Source organism: Oncorhynchus nerka, linkage group LG18 (assembly GCF_034236695.1).
Source record: "Oncorhynchus nerka isolate Pitt River linkage group LG18, Oner_Uvic_2.0, whole genome shotgun sequence".
NCBI classification, from domain to species: Eukaryota; Metazoa; Chordata; class Actinopteri; order Salmoniformes; family Salmonidae; genus Oncorhynchus; species Oncorhynchus nerka.
In genome coordinates, this window is record NC_088413.1 from 47,915,561 (window position 1) to 47,937,747 (window position 22,187).

General features: G+C 45.0%; 2 protein-coding genes across 2 annotated transcripts in view; both read right to left on the bottom strand.

The window, feature by feature from the left end:
* Positions 1 to 22,187, bottom strand: part of kiaa0586 (KIAA0586 ortholog) — a 129,402-nt gene that overhangs the window by 93,691 nt on the left and 13,524 nt on the right. The window contains 1 exon segment of the mRNA XM_029687723.2: positions 18,739 to 18,871. Coding sequence (XP_029543583.2) covers positions 18,739 to 18,871 — 133 coding nt within the window.
* irf2bpl (interferon regulatory factor 2 binding protein-like) lies at positions 11,046 to 14,256 on the bottom strand. Its single transcript, XM_029687726.2, has one exon. It carries the CDS (start codon positions 13,730 to 13,732, stop codon positions 11,723 to 11,725), a length of 2,010 nt encoding a protein of 669 aa, XP_029543586.1. The 5' UTR covers positions 13,733 to 14,256; the 3' UTR covers positions 11,046 to 11,722.

Here is a 22,187-nt window from a genome sequence, read left to right on the forward strand (position 1 = left end):
AGCACACTGGCTGGATGCGTCATGTGGCTGGACAGTGGACGCACTACCGTGGAATGGCCTGTAGGAGTCCTCCTGGCAGTGTACACAGGCAGTTCTGTGTTGGCCACTGTGAGGGAATGTATTCACACTTAGTACACTGGCTGGTAGCATTTTAGAGATGAATGAGCCTCATGAATCTGAAACATAACCTCAGATGAGCAATTACTATTTTACCTCAGGAATTAACTAACCAAGACAAATCTGGGTCTGCGTCCCAAATGACACACTGCTCCCTTTATAGTGCACTGCTTCTGACCATGCCCCACAGGCACTATATAGGGAATAGGGTGCTATTTAGGACACACACACCAGTTTCCTTGTTGTAAAACCAGGAAAGCGCCATGTTCATTTAGCGTTGTTCTGGCTGAGTTTCTGTAATGTCTTTTACACCTGGGCAGCGCTGAAACACATGCATCCTTTCTCAACTGGAGTAGAGAACTGGTCAGGTCAGATGTGCTATGCATTGAGACCTATCCATTCATATGACAAAAATAGGCCTCCCATCGCATAATGGAACATACCCACTACCTGGCTCCTATATGTCTTTCAGTTACAGGCTGGAGCAGCACACAAAACTAGTCATTTTTCATAGTCAGAATCCATCACCCCCCCACCCCCCCCTTATAATCAGGTGCTGTAGTAATCAGGTTTTTAAATTAATCCCAAAGATAGCAGAGCTCACAGGATGCAGCAGGCTATCATTCAAATTCATTCTGGAGGGAGAAAAGCGCCAGTAGAAAAACACAATCCTTTGGAGACAATTGAGGTAAAAAAACACCATTTTAAAAAACAACTCCACGCCATCCAATCAGCATCACCCGATGGCTCCGTCGCCATGGTAACAGGCATCTGGTGGAAGCTGTGCGGTGGCTCGGTTAGTGCACAACAGTTCATGACAGAGACGATGTACTATTCCCTTTACCGCAGGTAGCTAGGGGGTTACTGCAGGAGGAAGGGAGGAGGCTAGAGATACCCTTCGTCTTGATTTATAATAGTGCGTGTGTAAAAATGTGAAGTAATACCTTAATGCTTTCAATCAGGAAATGGAATTCAATAAAGGCATGCTGCTTGGAAAGTAATCCCCCCCTTGCAATCAAAATAACTACATGCCATACACAGATGCTATTATTTGGCAGTTAGGTAACTAGTTATATACACCTTACTGCAAAGTATTCCTTGTGATAGATGTCAACTGGCACTTCCATCACTCACAAATGATCATTATGAGTACATAATACAATTATTCTCCTACATCATGTCATACAGCACATCACCATGCATGAAATTACTATTTACAATGTACATATTTCATTTATTAGCAGATCTGTTTTCCAGTACCAAAAAGGTACAGAATCAGATCAGCATATACAGCATGCTATATGTTGACCTCTAGGGAAAGTTGCAGTTCATTTGTGCGAAACCACCAACCATCAAATTTCAATAGTATGTAGCTAGCGGAGCGAAAGGGGAAAGGAGTGGAGCTCAGGCAGCAACACGATGCCGCTGACTGCTGCAAAACAGAACAGGCTACTGTCTTTATTAGCTGGACAGGGAAGGTATGGCTCTTTGTCTCTCATATAAAAGAATGTGTGTTTTTGGCACTGAGGGGGCAGCCCAGGCCATCCAAGACTCGACTGCTGCTTGAACACATAGCCATCTCTCTGAATACGTCATGTACCAGTCGGCTCCAAACTGTGCTAAGAGCCCAATGCTGTTACCCCCACAGCAGCCAGCCCCAAATTACACCATTTTGCAAGACACATTTCCATGTAGTGTATTACCTAAAGAAATAAGGTCTGAATGTGAAAAGGCTACTTTCTTTGATAAGTATTAACAGCGTATTTCTAGACTGAATTCAATGGAAAGTGGCGCTATTTATTAGTTCATGCCAGAAACCCAACAGGGATCATTAAAACTTTCATTTTCAAAGACTTTTGTCAGCTGTGTGAGGAAGTGCGAGAGGAAGTCTGCCACATCTGCAGTTTGACAGTAGATAGACACGGCAGGCAGCTAGCTATAGCACCTCAATTAGCATCAGCCATCGCAGCCTCATTCACACAACAGATGTTTGGAGAAAGAGAGGGAACGATCCACACTTGACCCAGGTGACGAGATGATGAAGGGAGTCGGAGGGAGGTGACTGCAGCTGTACTACAGCACACCAAACACACAGACACACACACATTGTGTGGGGTCTCATAGCCTATTGGCTCTGATAGAGCTGGAAAGTGTCAATAGAATCTGGCAACACTGTCCACAGATCCCCATCCCCCAGTGTGTAGAAATACTGATCACACTGGAAATGAAGGTGATGTCGATCCTGGCTGGCTGTAGTGGGTTGGAAGTATAATGTAGGAATAATGTCATGTAATCTCCAATTCATTTTCTCTGTGTGATGTTTTGGAAACACCACTCCGACACTTTCTATGACATGCTGTTTGTTTGGGCTAGGGAAAGGAGTCTCACACTGTTATAATTTACAAGACAAAACCAGTGAACTGGACAGAGCTGAATGAAAGGTGGTCAGTCAGTGTGGATTGCGTTGGAGTCGTCCTCCATTGATAATTCACAGCAAACGGTTAGAGGGAAAGATCAGGAGAGTGTCAGAGTAAACTCCTCAGAGAGAGAATTCCAAATGTCAACAGAGAGCCGTTGAGGCCTGGCCTTAGATATGGAAATTCTGCCATGCCTGAGAGGACACAAGGCTGTTAGCTTCCTCTCATCAGCGGTTGTTGCCAATGGAAAACAATTGAATAGTGTGGTGACGTGACGGCCTACAGACCTACTTGATGTAAAAACTAGGCCATGGCTACATCCTAGTTATCGCTTGTTGCAGTTATATGTTAAATGACTTGAAACACATGACTCAGACAAAGGAGATGATACGGAGGGCCGAACACACCCCCATTCACACCGACGGGGCTGTAGTGGAGCGGTTTGAGAGCTTCAAGTTCCTCAGTGTCCACATCACTAAAGACCCATCATGGTCCGAACACACAAACACAGTTGTGAAGAGGGCACGACAATTCCTTTTCCCCCTCAGGAGGCTGAAAAGATTTGGCATGGGTCCCCAGATCCTCAAAAAGTTTGACAGCTGCACCATTGAGAGCATCTTGACTGATTTCATCACCGCTTGGTATGGCAACTGCTTGGCATTCGACTGTGAGGCGCTACATATGGTAGTGCATATACGGCCCAGTACATCACTGGGGCTGAGCTCCCTGCCATCCTGGACCTCTATACCAGGCGGTGTCAGAAAAAGTCCCTAAAAATGTTCAAAGACTCCAGCCACCCAAGTCATAGACTGTTCCCTCTGCACAGCAAGCGGTACTGGAGTACCAAGTCTGGACCAAAAGGCACCTGAACAGCTTCTACCTCCAAGCCATGAGACTGCTCAACAGTTAATCAAATGGCCACCCTGACTATTTGCATTGACCCCTCATTTTTGTTGCACGTTCTCTCTTTCACAGGCTCTATATACACTCACTGGACTCTAGCCACACACTCACACATACTACACTGACACTCCAACACACACTATCCCGATTGCCTAGTGAATTGCACCCCTACATGTGCATGCAGTATTACCGCAATTACATTGACACGGTACATGCCAGATACCCAACAAGGAACTAGTTACCTATTAGCCTTGCTAATGTTATTTTATTGTGTAAGTATTTCCTTTTTTATTGTGCTTATTTGTGTTATTTATGAACTCTGCATTGTTGGGAAAGTGCTCGCAAGTAAGCATTTCATGGTAAAGTCTACACCTGTTGTATTTGGTGCATGTGACATATAACATTTTACTTGAGTGTCTTTCATTCCCAATGACAGAGTAAAGTTATCTTAACCAAGGGAATGCTGTGCTCTTCATGTTAACTATTTTCATTATGTGGTTGTTATCACAATGTTAGACCAGTCAAGGCCCGAGACAAAGGATGCCCTGACACACAGTCGACTGACTCCCCCCGGACCATGTGCTGTCTGACACAAAGTCGACTGACTCCCCCCGGAGCATGTGCTATCTGATACACAGGCGACTGACTCCCCCTGGAGCATGTGCTATCTGACACACACAGGCGACTGACTCCCCCTGGAGCATGTGCTATCTGACACACAGGCGACTGACTCCCCCTGGAGCATGTGCTATCTGACACACAGTCAACTGACTCCCCCCGGAGCATGTGCTATCTGATACACACAGGCGACTGACTCCCCCCGGAGCATGTGCTATCTGACACAAAGGCGACTGACTCCCCCTGGAGCATGTGCTATCTGACACACAGGCGACTGACTCCCCCGGAGCACGTGCTGTCTGACACACAGTCGACTGACTCCCCCCGGAGCATGTGCTATCTGATACACACAGGCGACTGACTCCCCCCGGAGCATGTGCTATCTGACACAAAGGCGACTGACTCCCCCTGGAGCATGTGCTATCTGATACACACAGGCGACTGACTCCCCCTGGAGCATGTGCTATCTGATACACACAGGCGACTGACTCCCCCCGGAGCATGTGCTATCTGACACACAGGCGACTGACTCCCCCGGAGCATGTGCTATCTGACACACAGTCAACTGACTCCCCCTGGAGCATGTGCTATCTGACACACAGTCAACTGACTCCCCCTGGAGCATGTGCTATCTGACACACAGTCAACTGACTCCCCCTGGAGCATGTGCTATCTGACACACAGTCAACTGACTCCCCCTGGAGCATGTGCTATCTGACACACAGTCAACTGACTCCCCCTGGAGCATGTGCTATCTGACACACAGTCAACTGACTCCCCCTGGAGCATGTGCTATCTGACACACAGGCGACTGACTCCCCCGGGGCACGTGCTGTCTGACACACAGTCGACTGACTCCCCCCGGAGCATGTGCTATCTGACACACAGGCGACTAACTCCCCGGAGCATGTGCTATTTTTTATTTAACCTTTATTTAACCAGGCAAGTCAGTTAAGAACAAATTCTTATTTTCAATGACGGCCTAGGAACAGTGGGTTAACTGCCTGTTCAGGGGCAGAACGACAGATTTGTACCATGTCAGCTCGGGGGTTTTGAACTTGCAACCTTCCGGTTACTGACACACAGGCTACTGACTCCCTCCGGAGCATGTGCTATCTGATATACACAGTCGACTGACTCCCCCTGGAGCATGTGCTATCTGACACAGGGGACTGACTCCCCCCGGAGCATGTGCTATCTGATATACACAGGCGACTGACTCCCCCCGGAGCATGTGCTATCTGACACACAGTCGACTGACTCCCCCCGGAGCATGTGCTATCTGACACACAGTCGACTGACTCCCCCCGGAGCATGTGCTATCTGATATACAGTCGATTGACTCCCCCGGAGCATGTGCTATCTGACACACAGTCGACTGACTCCCCACGGAGCATGTGCTATCTGATATACAGTCGACTGACTCCCCCGGAGCATGTGCTATCTGATATACAGTCGACTGACTCCCCCGGAGCATGTGCTATCTGATATACAGTCGACTGACTCCCCCGGAGCATGTGCTATCTGATATACAGTCGACTGACTCCCCCGAAGCATGTGCTATCTGATATACAGTCGACTGACGCCCCCGGAGCATGTGCTATCTGATATACAGTCGACTGACTCCCCCGGAGCATGTGCTATCTGATATACAGTCGACTGACTCCCCCGGAGCATGTGCTATCTGTCAGGCCTTTCTAAATATGGATTAACAAAAGACAAAAGGAGAGCCTTATATTACAAGAAACCTGTGTGGAGAAAAAGAATGCAAACAATGCAAAATATCAAACAGAAGCTTAGAGGGAAAGGGAGCGTGCAGGAAAAAGGCAGATATAGCAATGTATCCTTGAGGGGTGAACGTACAGAACATTCTCATCTGTGGGATGAATGTTGCAGAGAACAGTGGGCCCCAGTAGTAGTTGATATTCATGGCAGTCTGCCGTCTGAACTCTGTGCTCTTGGAGGGCTGGGGAGAAACCCGAGGAGCACGCAGCTCAGCGCCCCTTCCCTTGCTTGTGGCAGCAGCCTAAGATGGCTGCCAGAGCCTGGTGTAAACAAGGCAGAGAATGAAAGCGCTACATTTCTCCAGCCTGCATGCCAGGGACTGCAGGAGCAGTACTAACACAGAGTGTTGTGGGTGGAGTTAACTCCTTCCCTTCTCCAGCTTCCTCACGTTGAACATGAGAGAAGAATTACAGATGGCTTTAAAAACATGAGGAGGAAATGAGGAATTATGCAATAAGGAGTATAACAAGACTAGCTAACTTCAGCCGGGACAGAGAGAGAAAAAAAGAATCAAATCTGAAGGTGCTAGCATTTGAAACTAGAGGAGAAAACTGGTGATCTTATTGTCAGTGTTTCCAAAAACAACACCCCTTTATTTGTGCCCCACTAAACAGGGGGTCCCCTCTAAGATTTGGCGGTTAACTTCAGAATGGCTGCAGTAGGCTGCATCTCCCTTGAAAAGCAAATGTTTTGGAATTCTTTCCAGAGGGTTACAGCACTGGACAATTAAGGAACCTGATTTTTTTAAACTTTTTTTTTTACAATAAATAATCTCTGCCAACCAATTTAAAACATTAATTTGATAAGAGGACAATTGAACTGACATGTATACACACATTCTATTCAAATTAAAATGCACTAGTGGAAACAACACATATGACTAAATGCATATGTAAAACGAGTAGGACGTTGCAGATCAGCCCTCAAAGGTGATTAAAACCAAAGAAAATACGCATTCAACATCGATTTATTTGTCCAGCTAACTATCAAATCAATTGAGTGAAGACGCTCTAAAAAGAGATCACAATAAATAAAATAAAAACTCAGCCTTTCCAGCTCTTTTTATTTTCTGAGAAATAAGGCGGGAGGACGAAGGAGAAAATAAGTGGGAATTTAAAAAAAAGACATTCCTCTTGCGCTGCGGCTGTGCGTCGCACAAAGAGGCAGGAGGGAGGACACACGCCTGCAGCTCCCGGCAGCTCATTCGCCAGAGAGGAATGTTTGAGTGCATACATTATCTGGTAAGGAGGCCCAGGGCTGTGAAAGATAGTGCTGACATCACCATCTATAAATGGCTGGGCTTTGAGACACTGGGAGGGAAAACAAAACCCTTTCCCCACACACACTTCCCCTCCCCCTAAAAACAGCATGCTCGAGTCTCGACCAGATGAAAGTGGTTTGCTTGTTTCTATGAGAATAAAGGAAGCTGGGATTTCAAAGCTGACCTGTGGTTTTTGTGCATTTGTAAACCATCTGCTATATGTTACAAATACTTTGACACACCGAATACGTCCAGGCATGTCATGCGCATTGTTTTGTTGCTATTCGGGTAATGTAGTATTACCTCCAGTAATGCAAAGTTACAAAAGCAGGCAACATTTTATTCGATGCAACGAAAAAATATATATATATTGAATCGAAGCACGACGCAAATTAACCAAAAAGAGAGTCTGTGTAAGGGGAAACACATCGTCCTTCCAGCGCACGCAGGGTTAACCACCAGTCTGTCGTCTCTCCCTCCCTCCCTCCCCCCTTTGTGTCCGCAGCACATTCCTGAATAAATGATGTTTTGAACAAGGCTGGTAACCCATGGCAACAGCAGAGCAGAGCGGTGGCACTGCAGAGTAACCTTTGGGAAGGCGGTATTTTCATCTGCTGTAAACTTTTCCTGGCTGGGGAGAAAGGGAGGAATGGGAGGAGGGGGGAGACAGGCTGGCATCCCTGGCTGGCCAACAGAAGGAAAACATACTGATGTGATTTGAGAATGTAAGCTGAAACAGCACTGAAAGCCTGGCCTCTCCAGACTAGGTTTGTTTGAGGAGAGAAATGGGGTTGGAATTATATTTCTACACTGTAACGGAAGAACATTCATAATCACGTAGCTGCTGTTATGAGCAGTTATATGTTTGTTCTCTGGAGGTAAATGTGTCACGAGGTGCTGGAATTAACTGTTTAAGTGGTTTATGCACGGCAATAACACAAAATCCCCTTTAACCTCGTAAAAAAAAAAACTACATTCTACAGTTTTTTATTTTTTTTAACTAGGCAAGTCAGTTAACAACAGATTCTTATTTACAATGAGGTCCTACCGAGGACAAACCCAAACTGGAGGACGCTAGGCCAGTTGTGCGCCGCCCTTTGGGACAATACCCCAAGAAATGATGCAACTCATCATTCAAGACATCAGAGATATCAGTCAACCACTTAAGTTGAGGATAGACACAACAGACAGACAGACGTCTGTTGCACCAGCAGGACCTCTTTCGCTTGGCCTCCCCTCCTAGGTCTATATGATGGAGCAGACACCAGCCTTCCTCCTACTCCCGATGACACTGCACACGCTCTGTTCGGCTTGGCACTAACAGCCGCGGACGTACTTTCACAATGCCCATATTTTCAATCATGTATTTGAGCCGATTAGATGTGATCAGTGCAATTCTTAGAAGTTGCAAAGGGAGGGCATATACATAGACACTTTCAGAAAAATGTCTGAAGAAAATGTGGTCCCTTTTCAGTTCACAGTCATCATTTTTTCACCAGACAACCTATAAGTATAGAAGGTGTTTATCAACTAAACCGATTCCGGGATTTCACGCAACATATCAGCTATTCCAGACGCAATCCAGCGAGAGGCTAGAGTTTGTTACCTCAGGTAATTCAGAGGTCTGAAGGAGAGAAAAGAGACAGTGTTTTGCACTCAGAATGAAGGCGGTGGTGGTACGACGTGAGTGTGTGTGTGAGAGGCTGCATTTGAATCTAACGAGTGAGGAGTCTTGTGAATTCTAAACAGGTCGAGAGCAAGAGAGGGAGAGAGAGAGAAGAGAGATCCTTCCCTGAGGGGTGTCTGAGTGAGTAGGTGCCTCTGCTCCCTCCTTTGCATGCACACTGCAACCTGAAACCTAAAGTATTGAGACAGCCAAAGGCACCTTAACCATGGAAGGGCTGCTCTGTTCTGTTTTAGCATGACAATAGAGACATGTTCCATCCCAAACCAGGTGCTTTGTTGCCTCACAGCACCTGGGATAGATAGGCCAATGGAAACTGAGGCACTGCAATGCACCATTAGATGGGTCGCTACGATTCAATGCCTCAATCCCAGCCTAAGGACTGTTTTTGTTGGGGGTGTGCACATGTTGGTAAATAGAGAGATTCTTTTGGATATACTATAGTCGGATAATGCCGCCTGGGAGATGAAAAAAGTGAGAAAATGAGTGTGAGATTTGTTTTAAAATCAGACTTGGAGAAAGGGGGGAGGGGGTGTCGCTTACTCACTCAGACAGCTGCTTTCTCTATTCGAACTGATGAGCCAATTTGTGTGAACCAAATTTGAGAAACTCGACACTAACAACCCCGTCTTCCTCTGGCGTACAACCAATTATTTTGACCATAGCATTCCCCAGGGCGGTAAAACCCCTACTTTGAAACAGGGACGGTAACCAGGACAGAGTATTCAAAACTAACTACGGGCAGTCGGGTCGGAGCATTACATAGAAGACAGGAGTCTCTGAGGAAAAGTCCTTACTCACCTCTCTATCTAAAGAACCATCTCATAACCCACCAACGAGCAGGGATGATAAAGTACAAAGGCCGCCACCTCCAACAATCCCAGGCTGGAGGACAGACCCCATCTAAACTCAGACACGTCAGCCCAATGTTTAGGCTACATCTGGGCTGCTGCCTTCACATGACCAAATACTCCTCAACGGGCGTATCAAAGCTCTTCTCCTCCATTAACCAGTATATATGTACATCGGTTGGTGCTCTTGGGGAGAGGATACTAGTTTGTGACATGTTTCCGGGACATACACAGCAGCCATTGTCTTAATCTCTTTCCGAGCTCACGTACAGAAGGCTCTAGTTGAGCCTGGTTGGTATTTATGGGGTTATCTGACCTCCCAGTCTCGACCTGCTCTATGCGCTCCATGGCACAGAGCCACGTGGGATTGGGAACCATGCTGCCTGCTGCAGACTGTGTGTACATAGGACCATTTGTCTCCATAACCCAGAGCAACGATAGGCTATTAAGCGCGACTCACAGCTACATAACAGGCATGCACCAACCGTGCTATATATCTATATTATCACCGGCCAATGGAACAGTGAGGAACCGTGTCCAATGACCGCCTGCCTGCTGCATTGAAAACGAGGAATGCCTTCCCTTTGGCTATATGGAGGCATGTGCAACAATTTTCAGACAGAAGCGCACGGGGAAACACGGGGAAATCGTAGTACTGCTTGAGCATGCACCAATACTACAACCATCAGGAAGATGAGCTGTCGTTAGTGAGAAGCATGTCGTAACAGCTGACTGTTACAAGCACCTGGAGGAGAGCAACATGACATTCAATGCCAACTTGTTGAGGCCGCTTTTTCTTGTCTTGCCGAGAGGCACAGCCGTTGAAATTGTGGGCATATCCAATGCAAGGAACCTATTTGCCATTCAGATAGATGCAACTAAGTGATATTCATTTGGGGGAAGGGTGGGGGAATCTGTCAATGTGCCCTTGAGCAAGAAACGTAACCCTAATTGCTCTTGTAAATTGCTCTGGACAAGTGTGTCTGCTAAATTACTAAAACGTTCATTTAAAATGGATTTTTTTTAAAGCAGGGATCATCCCGGTAGAATGTAAAGCAATGTTACTTTGACATAGTGAAAGGGGTTAGGAATAAAAACCTGGCATCATCTGAGAGATATATATATAAATATATCTGAGTACATGGTTAACTTGGCTTTGCAGCAAGGTGTGTGTGTAATAAACACTTATGAATATAAAACACGTTTGAACCAGGTGTTAATGTCAAAGGTTGTCATCTCCAATTAGAGCAAATCTTATGTCAGGGACAACATTGTAAATAGTTCAAATGCTATGGTTGAGAAATATACTGATGGACACAAAACTAAAAGGAATGATTCATTATACCTCAGGTGACCCAGAGTTTGTAACAGTCTAAACTTGTTAAATAAAACTGACATTTCACCCAGGGTTAATATCAATGGAATTTATTACAATTTACTCAGCTCCAAGGCACATTACAAGTCTTCTGTTACTACAGAAATGTATAAACAAACAGTTTACGTTCATGTACAGCATTTTGCTCTACCTTTTTAAGCATCCGTGCATCATCAAAAGCAATCTGGAAGAGAAATTAATAACACGTAGTAAAATATTTTTGATCACAAGATGAAAAGAGATATTTGCTGTAAAAAAACATAAAAAAATTAAAGATATGAAATAAAATAAGGAAGAACAAAAAAAGGCCCCATATTGATTTGTACCCAATACAGGAGTTAGGGCAATGTAACCTGTTATTGGATATTCACTATGAGTAGTTTAATTTTACAGACATATATTCATCGGGAGTAGAAACTGGCCTTTTTATAATGAGAGAAGTGCATTAATTGGAAGGAATAAAACTGCAGCAGTGATTATAAAGTTAGTGCTTTAACTCGTCACTGCCACCCAAATACAACACTACTACCCGTCAAAACACCCTCCATAACATTAGGCGACATGACATCACATGTTCCTTTGTTTAAAAAAAAAAACAGACATGAGGTGGAGAACGTCTCTGTACATCGACTATTTTTGTCAGTTTTGAGTAATCACACGTGTATATATTCGACTAAAATTCACGTTTCTATGGGAAGCCATAGATCACACCTATGGGTCTCTCTCCTTTTTTACCTTAACGTCCCCAGCTAATATAGTTGCTATCTCACCTTGCATGAACGCCCAAGGCACATTAGAACCTACCAGGGGGCATTTCTCTCCGCTAGGACAATACACCTCGCCAGTTGCTCCCTGCGCCTTGATGCTCTCTCGAGAACAAGGGAAACAGAATTTATGGTTGGGAACTGACGGACACTGAACGAAATGGGTATCCTCTAAACGTTCGTGGCAAATGGTACAACACAGAGGTCCGTTGTTTGCCATGGGAGAATCTGGAATGTTTTGCGCGTGGACCTGATCCATGCCAGAATGCGCATTGGACTGAGAGGGAGTCCCGGCCAGATTGAGATCTCCGTTACGGGAAGCCAAACGCCTCTGCCCAGAAACAGAGGCTGGGGAGACTGGGCTGCTGTTGTTATGCCTGGTGGATGTTGTAGAGTGAACAGAGTTGTTGTCCTTCGGAGAGTGCGCATTGCCCAACGTGTCCGCGACAGACATGAGCGCGGCCATTGGAGACTGTCCATTCTGGGGCGCAGATTCAGGGGGTGTGGCGCGACTTGAGTGAACAGAATGGCCAGGGCCAAGCGGCGGAGGTCCCCCGTGTGAGGCACCGAATGATCCGGATGCCATGGTCAGTTTTAACGCCTCGCTCTGGCTGGCCATCCACTGCTGCCTCTGCTGTTCTTGTTCAGATAGTTTCAGCGCGCTCTCTACAGAGTCAGGTTCTGGGGAGGCTTTACGCTTTCGTACGCCAGTCCTCGGTGCACTCGTAGATGGCAAGGCACGAGGGATGTTGACCAAAGCAGTGGGCAGCAATGGGCAGCTGGCATCGATGTAGGGCTGAGGTAACATTTCAACCCCCAGCCCCTCTTTAAAGAATCGGACCGATTCGGGCAACAAATCACCCAGGAGTCGCCAGTCCCCCGAACCATGCTTTTTCTCATACTCCAAATATTTAAAGCCCGAGGAAAGCCCTCTGCCAAAGTCTTTCATGCAGTCCTGATACATTTGTTTGGCCACCCCTGATGCGCTGGAAAATATATTACCAGATCCACTTGGGTACTCGACAAATATTTTCAATTCATAGTCCATTCCAGGCTTTGACACTGCATCGAAAGCAAACACCCTACCCACGAGTGAATGATCCTTTTTAAATCTCACATCAAACGGGGAGCTGTTCGAAAGAGTAACCAAAGTGTCCCTTACTATTTTAGGTTTGTTTCCCCAGTCTTCGTTTCTGTTCCTTAAACTTTCACTGAGCTCAGCCAAAGCCTCTGCGTTACGCTGTTTCTCTTTCAGATCTCTCTCTTGGTCAGTGCTCGACACAGAACCTGGTCGTTTACCTTGTTCTGACATGGACTGAGCGGCCATGGACAAAGAGGGTCCCACAATGGATGGGGGAGGGGGGCGGCTGGACAGGCTATGAGAGGCTATGGCTGTTGCCGAGGAGGGTCCATTCAACATGGTCTGTGGGAGAAGGTTGGGGGGAACGTTCATTTGTCCTGGGACCGCAGCGAGACCGTGGCTCCGACGGGAGTTCGGGCTCTGTCGGTTCAGTTCTGGGGGACCATCGTCCGGTTTGGGGAACCCATTTGGACCGCTCATTCCATTGGGAAGTCTGCTGGCATGGGCGCCAATACTGGAGTAGTCAAAGCGAGGTCTTTCCGCACTCAGAGAGTAGCGGTCCATCCCCGACTGTTGTTGTTTAGAGGGTCCATCCACATGGCTGATTTGCACCGTCTCCTTGGCTGATATTGCCGACTGTGTTTTTACTGTGGGCGGCGGTGGTGGACCGGGGGATCTCCCCCCTTGGAAACCATGAGCTCGTTTGAGGTGGCGTGCAGTTTCGATAACAAACTCGATCCGATCCGCACCTTCATAATTCACACAACCCCTGCACACTGCCTCCGTAAAATCCCATATCATAGCCCACGGCATACGGGGTAAATCGCACAGGTAACATGACTGTCTCCGAGATGACGATACTTGTGCAGAAGACATGTTTAATGTCCCTTGCCTTGGTCCTTTTCCCCCAGATTCTTCGTTTGGAATTCTTTTCAGTCCGTGAATTTGTCACACAGAATAAACCCTCTTCTTCTCCTGCTCCTCTCCTGACTTCTGATGCCAGTGACTTGCAGTGTTGGGTTGTAAGAATTCAATTTGCTTTAAGCGCGCTTCACATCCTTACTTAGTTTGTGATTTGGAATTTTGATTGTGCCTCCACGTCTCCTCTCCCCAATTGGAATGCCACCTGGCTGGAGCAGTGACGCAAGCACCACGTTCCGCAGTTCCTTTGAAACAAATGACATGCCACTTGTTGCTTTCCAAACGCGCAAACTCAAACCACTCCCTCCTAATCTTCTGAATGGACTGGGAGCTCGGCTACACGAGCTCACGATGCTGACCAAATTACATGCAGCAGAATACGGGTTTGCACAATATTGGCATTTATATTAGATGTAATCATTATACCATTCATTATTATTAAATCAACATTTATTCTGTTTCAAAAAGGTTACTTTTGCTTATGTCAGCAAAACTAAACCTTCAATATGGTAAAACAATTTATGATAATGAAACAAACTAATTTCTTATGCGTCGTGCTTGCAATGCAAGGACAGAATAATACATGATTTTATATCAAACTACTCACTGAATCAAACAAAACGCCTGGTTAAAATACAAACGCCTGGCTTTTGTCTACTTCTATGTAATCCAGTTAATTTCTGACCAAAATATGCTGCTTAATCTGATTGAATTTGGCAACCGATTCATTGCATATGAGTGATTACAATAACAGTTGTATGCATAAGAACATGTTGTTGTTTTTTAAGCACAGTGTGATGGCTAAAATAAATCGCGGTAGCTCAGCAATACCCTCTGTAATAATTACACTGGGCTAGTTGAGCACGAGCTAGGGGTTCCCAACATGTTGATTGTTAACCTATGTACAGACAAGCATAGTCTGCACTGCGCCCCATCCATCCTCCCCCCTTTCCCCAGTCTCCCCTTCCTGATTAACAACACCCAGTAGGCAGGCGGAGCAGAATTTTCTGGAAGAGGAAGAAAAACAGCGTAAGGCAGCAGAGGGAGGAGGGAAGAAAAGTAATATATTGCAGTCTACACATACCGCTGGCACAGTACTGAACGGTGGTTGGTGTGTTCCCTCCGTCCAGCCAAGAAGGGGCCAAGTATGGCCTCGGTCAAGAAAGAGTCAGCTCCATGCCGCCGCTTTCCCAAAACAATGTTGCTTTCACTGTACCGTGCTTTTATGCTAAATGGGTACTGTGTGCACAATGGTGCACATTGGCGAGTAGTTGAAAATACGGTGTTTTGAGTACAGTACAGACTGTACTTACAAACACTGATAATGTCTCTGAAGTCACAGTATATGAAATATGCGAAGCACGTAGGATGCAAAGTCAGACCAAATTAGATGATTGCACTTCAACATATTAACTGCCTTCCTTAACTTATATACCCAACATAAAATCATCAGCAATACATGATTGTTCTCCCAGCCCATCCAGTGGCGGGGGAAGCTAGAAACAACAACAGGACTAAAAGAAAAGATGGATTGGGTGTTTTTCTTCAGAGTCGGTGCCAGACAGAGCAGGCTCTATGACTACCAGCAGCAGGCAGCAGCTGAGATTGTTATGTGGACAACTGTCACTTTATTTGTGCTCCAGGGATTGTGAAGGACAGGCAATGAAAGAGACAGCCATCATCAGTCAACAGAATTGGAGCAGACACAGACCTGGGCCTGGGAAGAGAAAAAGTCTGTTTGTTCCATTTACTCCAACACTAAGCTCAATACTATTCCAACACTATCAATAGCTGTGCCTGACGAGCGTGGAGCACAATCGTACAGTTATAAAAGGTCAATGATCCTCAAAGCATGTGGCAACACAGTGTTGTAGACATATGGATGGACTTAAAACATAAGCGTATAAGAAAACTATGCCACATCAACTAACTACCCAGCGACATGTATCCATCCATGTAAGTGGTCGTTCTGCAGTTTAAATATCATTTGCTGAACTCAACATCGCGGCAATATTAAAATCAGCTAATTCTGCCTCGGACGACTTCAAAAACAACCAGATACATAACTCTACACACTGTCTGCCTCAGCACCAGCCTCGAGCTCCCCTCCTTCCTGAAAGGATCCTGTGCAATCCCCACGGTCCCTCATGCATACACTGAGCTGCTCACACACCAACTTGAGCTCTCTCTCTCGCTCTCCCTCTTTGTGGAAAATTTTGCGGGGCCCACACAGTCAAGCGCAGGGGTTAATTTTTTGCTTCCGCTAAGCACCTGGCAAGTTGCCAGACAGATGAATTCTGGGAAAAGGTGAGACTTGCCAAGTACAAACTGCCAACATTAAGCAGGCCTGACAGCTCCTCTTTTCCTCCAAACTTGGCAGCAGTTCAAAGTGCTCTTTCATTTGAGATGTTGGCAGACTGCCAGCAGCATGCAGATACAGTGCATTCGGAAAGTATTCAGACGCCTTGACTATTTCCACATGGTGGAAAAAGCCTTATTCAGCCTTCTTCTAGAATGGATTAAATTGTCCCCCCTCAATCTACACACAATACCCCATAATGACAAAGCAAAAACTGGTTGTTAGAAATTGTTGTACATTTATTAAAATTAAAAACAGAAATATCACATTATTCATATGTATTCAGACACTTTCCTCAGTACTTTGTTGAAGCACCTTTGGCAGTGATTACAGCCTCGAGTCTTAGGTATGATGCTACAAGCTTGGCACATCTGTATTTGCGGAGTTTCTTCCATTCTTCTCTGCATTTTCTCTCAAGCTCTGTCAGGTTGGATGGGGAGCATCACTGCTCAGCTATTTTCAGGTCTCTCCAGAAATGTTCGATTGGGTTCAAGTCCAGGCTCTGCCTGGGCCACTCCAAAGACATTCAGATACTTGTCCCGAAGCCACTTCTGTGTTGTATTGGCTGTGTGCTTAGGGTCATTGTACTGTTGGAAGACGAACCTTCACCCCAGTCTGAGGTCCTGCGCATTCTGGAGCAGGTGTTCATCAAGGATCTCTCTGTACTTTGCTCTGTTCACCTTTCCCTCGATCCTGACTAGTCTCCCAGTCCCTGCTGCTGAACATCCCCACAGTATGATGCTGCCACCACGCTTCACTGTAGGGATGGTGCCAGGTTTCCTCCAGATGTGACGCTTGGCATTCAGGCCAAAGAGTTCAATCTTGGTTTCATCAGACCAGAGAATATTGTTTCTAATGGTCTGAGAGTCTTTAGGTGCCTTTTGGCAAACTCCAAGCGGGCTGTCATATGCCTTTTACTGAGGACTGGCTTCTGTTTGGCCACTCTACCATAAAGGCCTGATTGATGGAGTGCTGCAGAGATGGTTGTCCTTCTGGAAGGTTCTCCCATCTCCACAGAGGAACTCTGGAGATTCTTCAGAATGACCATCGGGTTCTTGGTCACCTCCCTGACCAGGCCCTTCTCCCCCGATTGCTCAGTTTTCCTGGGCGGCCAGCTCTAGGAAGAGTCTTGGTGGTTCCAAACTTCTGATGGAGGCCATGTTGTTCTATGGGACCTTCAATGTTGCAGACATTTTTTGGTACCCTTCCCCAGTCCAATCAATAGAACTTACCACAGGTGGACTCCAATCAAGTTGTAGAAACATCTTAAGGATGATCAATGGAAACAGGATGCACCTGGGCTCAATACAGAGTACCATAGCAAAGGGTCTGAATACTAATGTAAATAAGGTATCCTTTTTTAAAATGATATATAAATGTGCAAAAATGTCTAAACCTGTTTTCGCTTTGTCGTCATGGGATATTGTGTATAGATTGTGACTGTGTTACAATGACACGTTGTGTTAGCTAATCCAAGGTTATCATTTTAAAAGGCTAATTGATCATTAGAAAACCCTTTTGCAATTATTTTAGCACTGCTAATTACAGGCTCAAAATGGCCAGAAACAAGTCTATTCTTGTTCTGAAAAATGAAGGCTATTCCATGCGAGAAATTGCAAAGAAACTAAAGATCTCATATAACGCTGTGTACTACTCCCTTCACAGAACAGCACAAACTGTCTCTAACCAGAATAGAAAGAGGAGTGGGAGGCCCTGCCAAGAAGGCCAGCGTCTCGGAGTCGCCTCTTCACTGTTGACGTTGAGACTGGTGTTTTGCGGGTACTATTTAATGAAGCTGCCAGTTGAGGACTTGTGAGGCATCTGTTTCTCAAACTAAACACTCTAATGTACTTGTCCTCTTGCTCAGTTGTGCACCGGGGCCTCCCACTCCTCTTTCTATTCTGGTTAGAGACAGTTTGCACTGTTCTGTGAAGGGAGTAGTACACAACGTTGTTTTGAAATCTTCAGTTTCAATTTCTCACATGGAATAGACTTCATTTCATAGAACAAGAATAGACTGACGAGTTTCAGAAGAATGTTATTTGTTTCTGGCCATTTTGAGCCTGTAATCAAACCCACAAATGCTGATGCTCCAGATAAATCAACTAGTCTAAAGACCAATTTTATTGCTTTATTAATCAGAACAACAGTTTTCAGCTGTGCTAACATAATTGCAAAAGGGTTTTCTAATGATCAATTAGCCTTTTAAAATGATAAACATGGGTTAGCTAACACAACGTGCCATTGGAACACATGAGTGATGGTTGCTGATAATGGTCCTCTGTACGCCTATGTAGATATTCCATTTTTAAAAATCCTCCGTTTCCAGCTACAACATTAACAATGTCTACACTGTATTTCTCATCCATTTTATGTTATTTTAAATGGACAAAAAATGCGCTTTTCTTTCAAAAACAAGAATTTCTAAGTGACCCCAAACTTTTGAATGGTAGTGTACATATTAGAGTGTATGAAATAATCACAGTCAAAGATTGATGGGCAAAATTAGGGAGGACAAATTCAAAGACAAAATATATCCAATGATTCTTTCAAATCCTGAAAAAAATGACTGACCACAATTTTTGTTTTCTTTCTCCCTTACCTGGATTGCGCTGGTTGCTGGCAGCCGTCGTTGGGCGTTGCCATGGCAGCCCTCGCAGAAGATTGCTGCTGCACACCTCTGGTTGCCAAGCTGTTACTGTTGTTAGGGATAGCCTCCAGAAGTCTGCCATTTCCTGCAGAGACAGAGAGACACCAGCAATCAGCCACTCAGTCTCAGACACCTGCATCAGCTCAGTCAGCACTTTATCTCCCCCTCTCACAGTATTCTACAAAGGGACACGGGAATTCACATCGCACGATGAGCTGATTGCTTCACAGGGCCTCATGGGTTTCTGCTTACATTTTCATCGCAATCTCTTTCTTCTGTGGATCATTTGCTATACTACCGACTTTGTCACACAGAAATTGCATCAATATCGATTGTTGGATCCAAATGGCTTTTCTCTCTAGGCTAACGAGTTCATGAGTAAAAGGCAGATGGGTGATATTGGTTGTATTCATAGTCATTGTCATCAATGTATTGGAATGCTTAGCTCAGTTAGGGGTATGACACCCATAGAATCTAAAGAATACAGAGAGAGAGTGAAATCAGTTAAATACACATGGATAACATACGCATAACATATGGATAGAACACTCTGCCTGTCTGGTACAGGGGTAGGCAACCCTGGTCCTGGAGTGCAACGGGCACTTAATGTTTTTGATTTAAATGACCATGAAGACCAGTTGTTGTTGAATTTAGGCAATCACTGAACTGGTCAATTAGCTCAGTTGGTCAGGTGTGGTGCCTAGTTGGAACAAAATCCTAGCCCTGGTCTGTATGGTCTAGCTAGCATAATCATTTCCTCTGGTCAAAGGAGAAAGGTCTCTTCCCACTTAAAACAATATTGACTCCAACCAGTCAGGAAGCGAGAGGTTTTACTCCGCCCAAAATCTGTCAATGAAAATAAGTCTATGAAGTGAGGAATTTTTGGATAGAGGTCAATGAGTGTCGAATACATGTAAAAAATAAAAATAATACAAATAAATCTATGATTTGCTAAGTGAGGCTTATTTGATCGAATAGAAGTTCAGTAATGGTTAGGTTGTTAAGAATGCACTGATATAAGTGGATGCACACGGTATTTTGGCTACTTTGGGGGAAAAAAAGAGACTACAGCATCTCGGAGTTGTGCCTGTTGTCATAGAGAAAGATAGGAGGGCTCATCAAGGATATAACCCGTTCTGGCACGGACATTGCCATTGAGGGCTTGCACCATTTTAAAGTAGTAAACAGGGTGAGGATTCCTATGAGTTGGGAGACATCAGCCAATGAAAAAGAAAATGGACTACTTTAAAACGGAGATAGCCTCAATGGCACGGCCATGCTGTCACAGATGCTATAATGATATAGATACAAAGCGGAGTCCTCTATCTATCTCTATGGCCTGTTCACACGCATATCTGCCCTCTCTTTGGCTAGAATGGTCCCACCTGATCTCACATCCTCCCACGTGCCTTCAATCTTTGATGTATTTCCATTGTTAGAATGTTCCGTTGACTATCTCGTCAATATAATAGACAATCTTTCTAACATGCTGTCATCTACAGCTCAGTTGGTAGAGCATAGTGCTTGCAACACCAAGATACTGGGTTCAATTACAGGGACCACCCGTATGTAAGAATGACTAAGTCGCTTTCGATAAAAACATTTTTTTTAAGTATCTGCTAAATGGCATATATTTAACATTATCACACTATGTTGAATCAAGTAGGACTAAAAGCAATTGAATGGAATTTCATGGAAACAAACTTTCTCCACCAGCACAACAAATATAATGATTCTGAGCAGAGAAGTGCTTATTACAATATAATTACAACTGGATGTTGTGCAACATCATGTCTCACTGGATAGTGCCAGCAAATATTCAAACAAACAAAGCAATATACTTGCAAAACCGCAAAGAACTCTGCCAACTCATTTCAAACAAAGCAATGTGGTGCATAGACATAATATATTTCTCCCACACTGTGCAATACTCTTTATTTTGGTTTAGTACCTGGGAATACCTGGGGGGGGGTGGGGCTGCTTAATGAAAGAATTGGTCGCCTGATTGCCCTCCATCAGCTAGTAATGCATGCCCCACCACGCCCCCTGCTGACCATCAGCTGCAGGCCATGGCAGGTAAGGGCACCACGCTAATAATATATAGTTTGCCATTTCTGTTCAAAAGGGCATCTCTACAGGGGCCAGACATGACCCGAAGTGGTATTTCTAAGGCATTGTAATGGCAGCATGGAATCCAATCAATGATGAGTGGCAAAACCTAAAATAGTGGACTTGGCTGAAGGAAATTATAAAAAGAACCTTCTATAAAGTAACTTAAACTACGAAGTCATGTTTTGGATCACCCGGGAAGAAAGTGGATGCTTACCAAAACACATTAAGGGATTTCCTTTGCTTATCATAAAAGGTGTGTTCCACTGGTGTAATTATGAGTCTACAAAAGCTATCCAAAATGAGGACCCCGGTGAAATCACCATTAAAATGCTGTGTTTTTATGCAGATCAGAAAAGCAAATACATCCCAATTGACACCCTATTCCCTACATAGCGCACTAGGGTAGGGTACCATTTGGGGGGCATTTACCTCATGATCTGGTGCTGGGAGGAAACACCCCTCACAGAGGAGAAAATTAGTCCTGAGCCTGTGTCATTCATCAGAATTAGGCCCAGGCTGACAGATGAATGCTATAACTGTGTGTGTGAGTGGGGGTTCTAGTATGGCTGGGGCTTAGTCTGTGTGTATCCGGATGACTGATGATGAAACACTTGAAGATGACATCACATTTTAAAAATAGGAGACTCCCGAGCGAGTGCTTCTCGAAGACACGTTTTTATTTCTTTTTTTATTTTACCTTTAATTTAAGCAGGCGAGTCAGTTAAGAACAAATTCTTATTTTCAATGACGGCCTAGGAACGGTGGGTTAACTGCCTTGTTCAGGGGCAGAGCAACAGATTTTTACCATCAGCTCAGGGATTCGATCTTGCAACCTTTCGGTTACTAGTCCAACGCTCTAACCACTAGGCTACCTGCCGCCCCTATGGGGAAGTAGTGTCGTTGTGTTCCAGTCAGATTCCTCAACATGAATTAATTATGAGAAACAGAGAAGGGCAAAGCCACTGCGATGTGAGACATGTAATTTGAGGCATTCTAGCTACATCTAGATAGTACTCCACATTAATCTACAGAAATCAGATACCATGGGTCTCGGTACCAAATCGATACCGTGGTCAGTCATCGTGATTGGCGAAGGAACTGACCCCACTTGTGTTTGTTGATTTCCAAGATAAATCATTGATTCTAAAATGACGGTTCACACACGGGTCTCCTTGAACTGCAATTATCTTGTCATTATGTCAGAAGGTTTTACATCGTGTAAACGACGGTGTTCTGGAAATCGACAAGAGCGATCAATCGTAAGTGGCCTGAATCATGTCATGGGTTGT

Coding starts and splice junctions, on each gene's coding strand:
- irf2bpl (XM_029687726.2), bottom strand. CDS start 13,732: ATGTCTTCTGCACAAGTATCGTCATCTCGGAGACAGTCATGTTACCTG.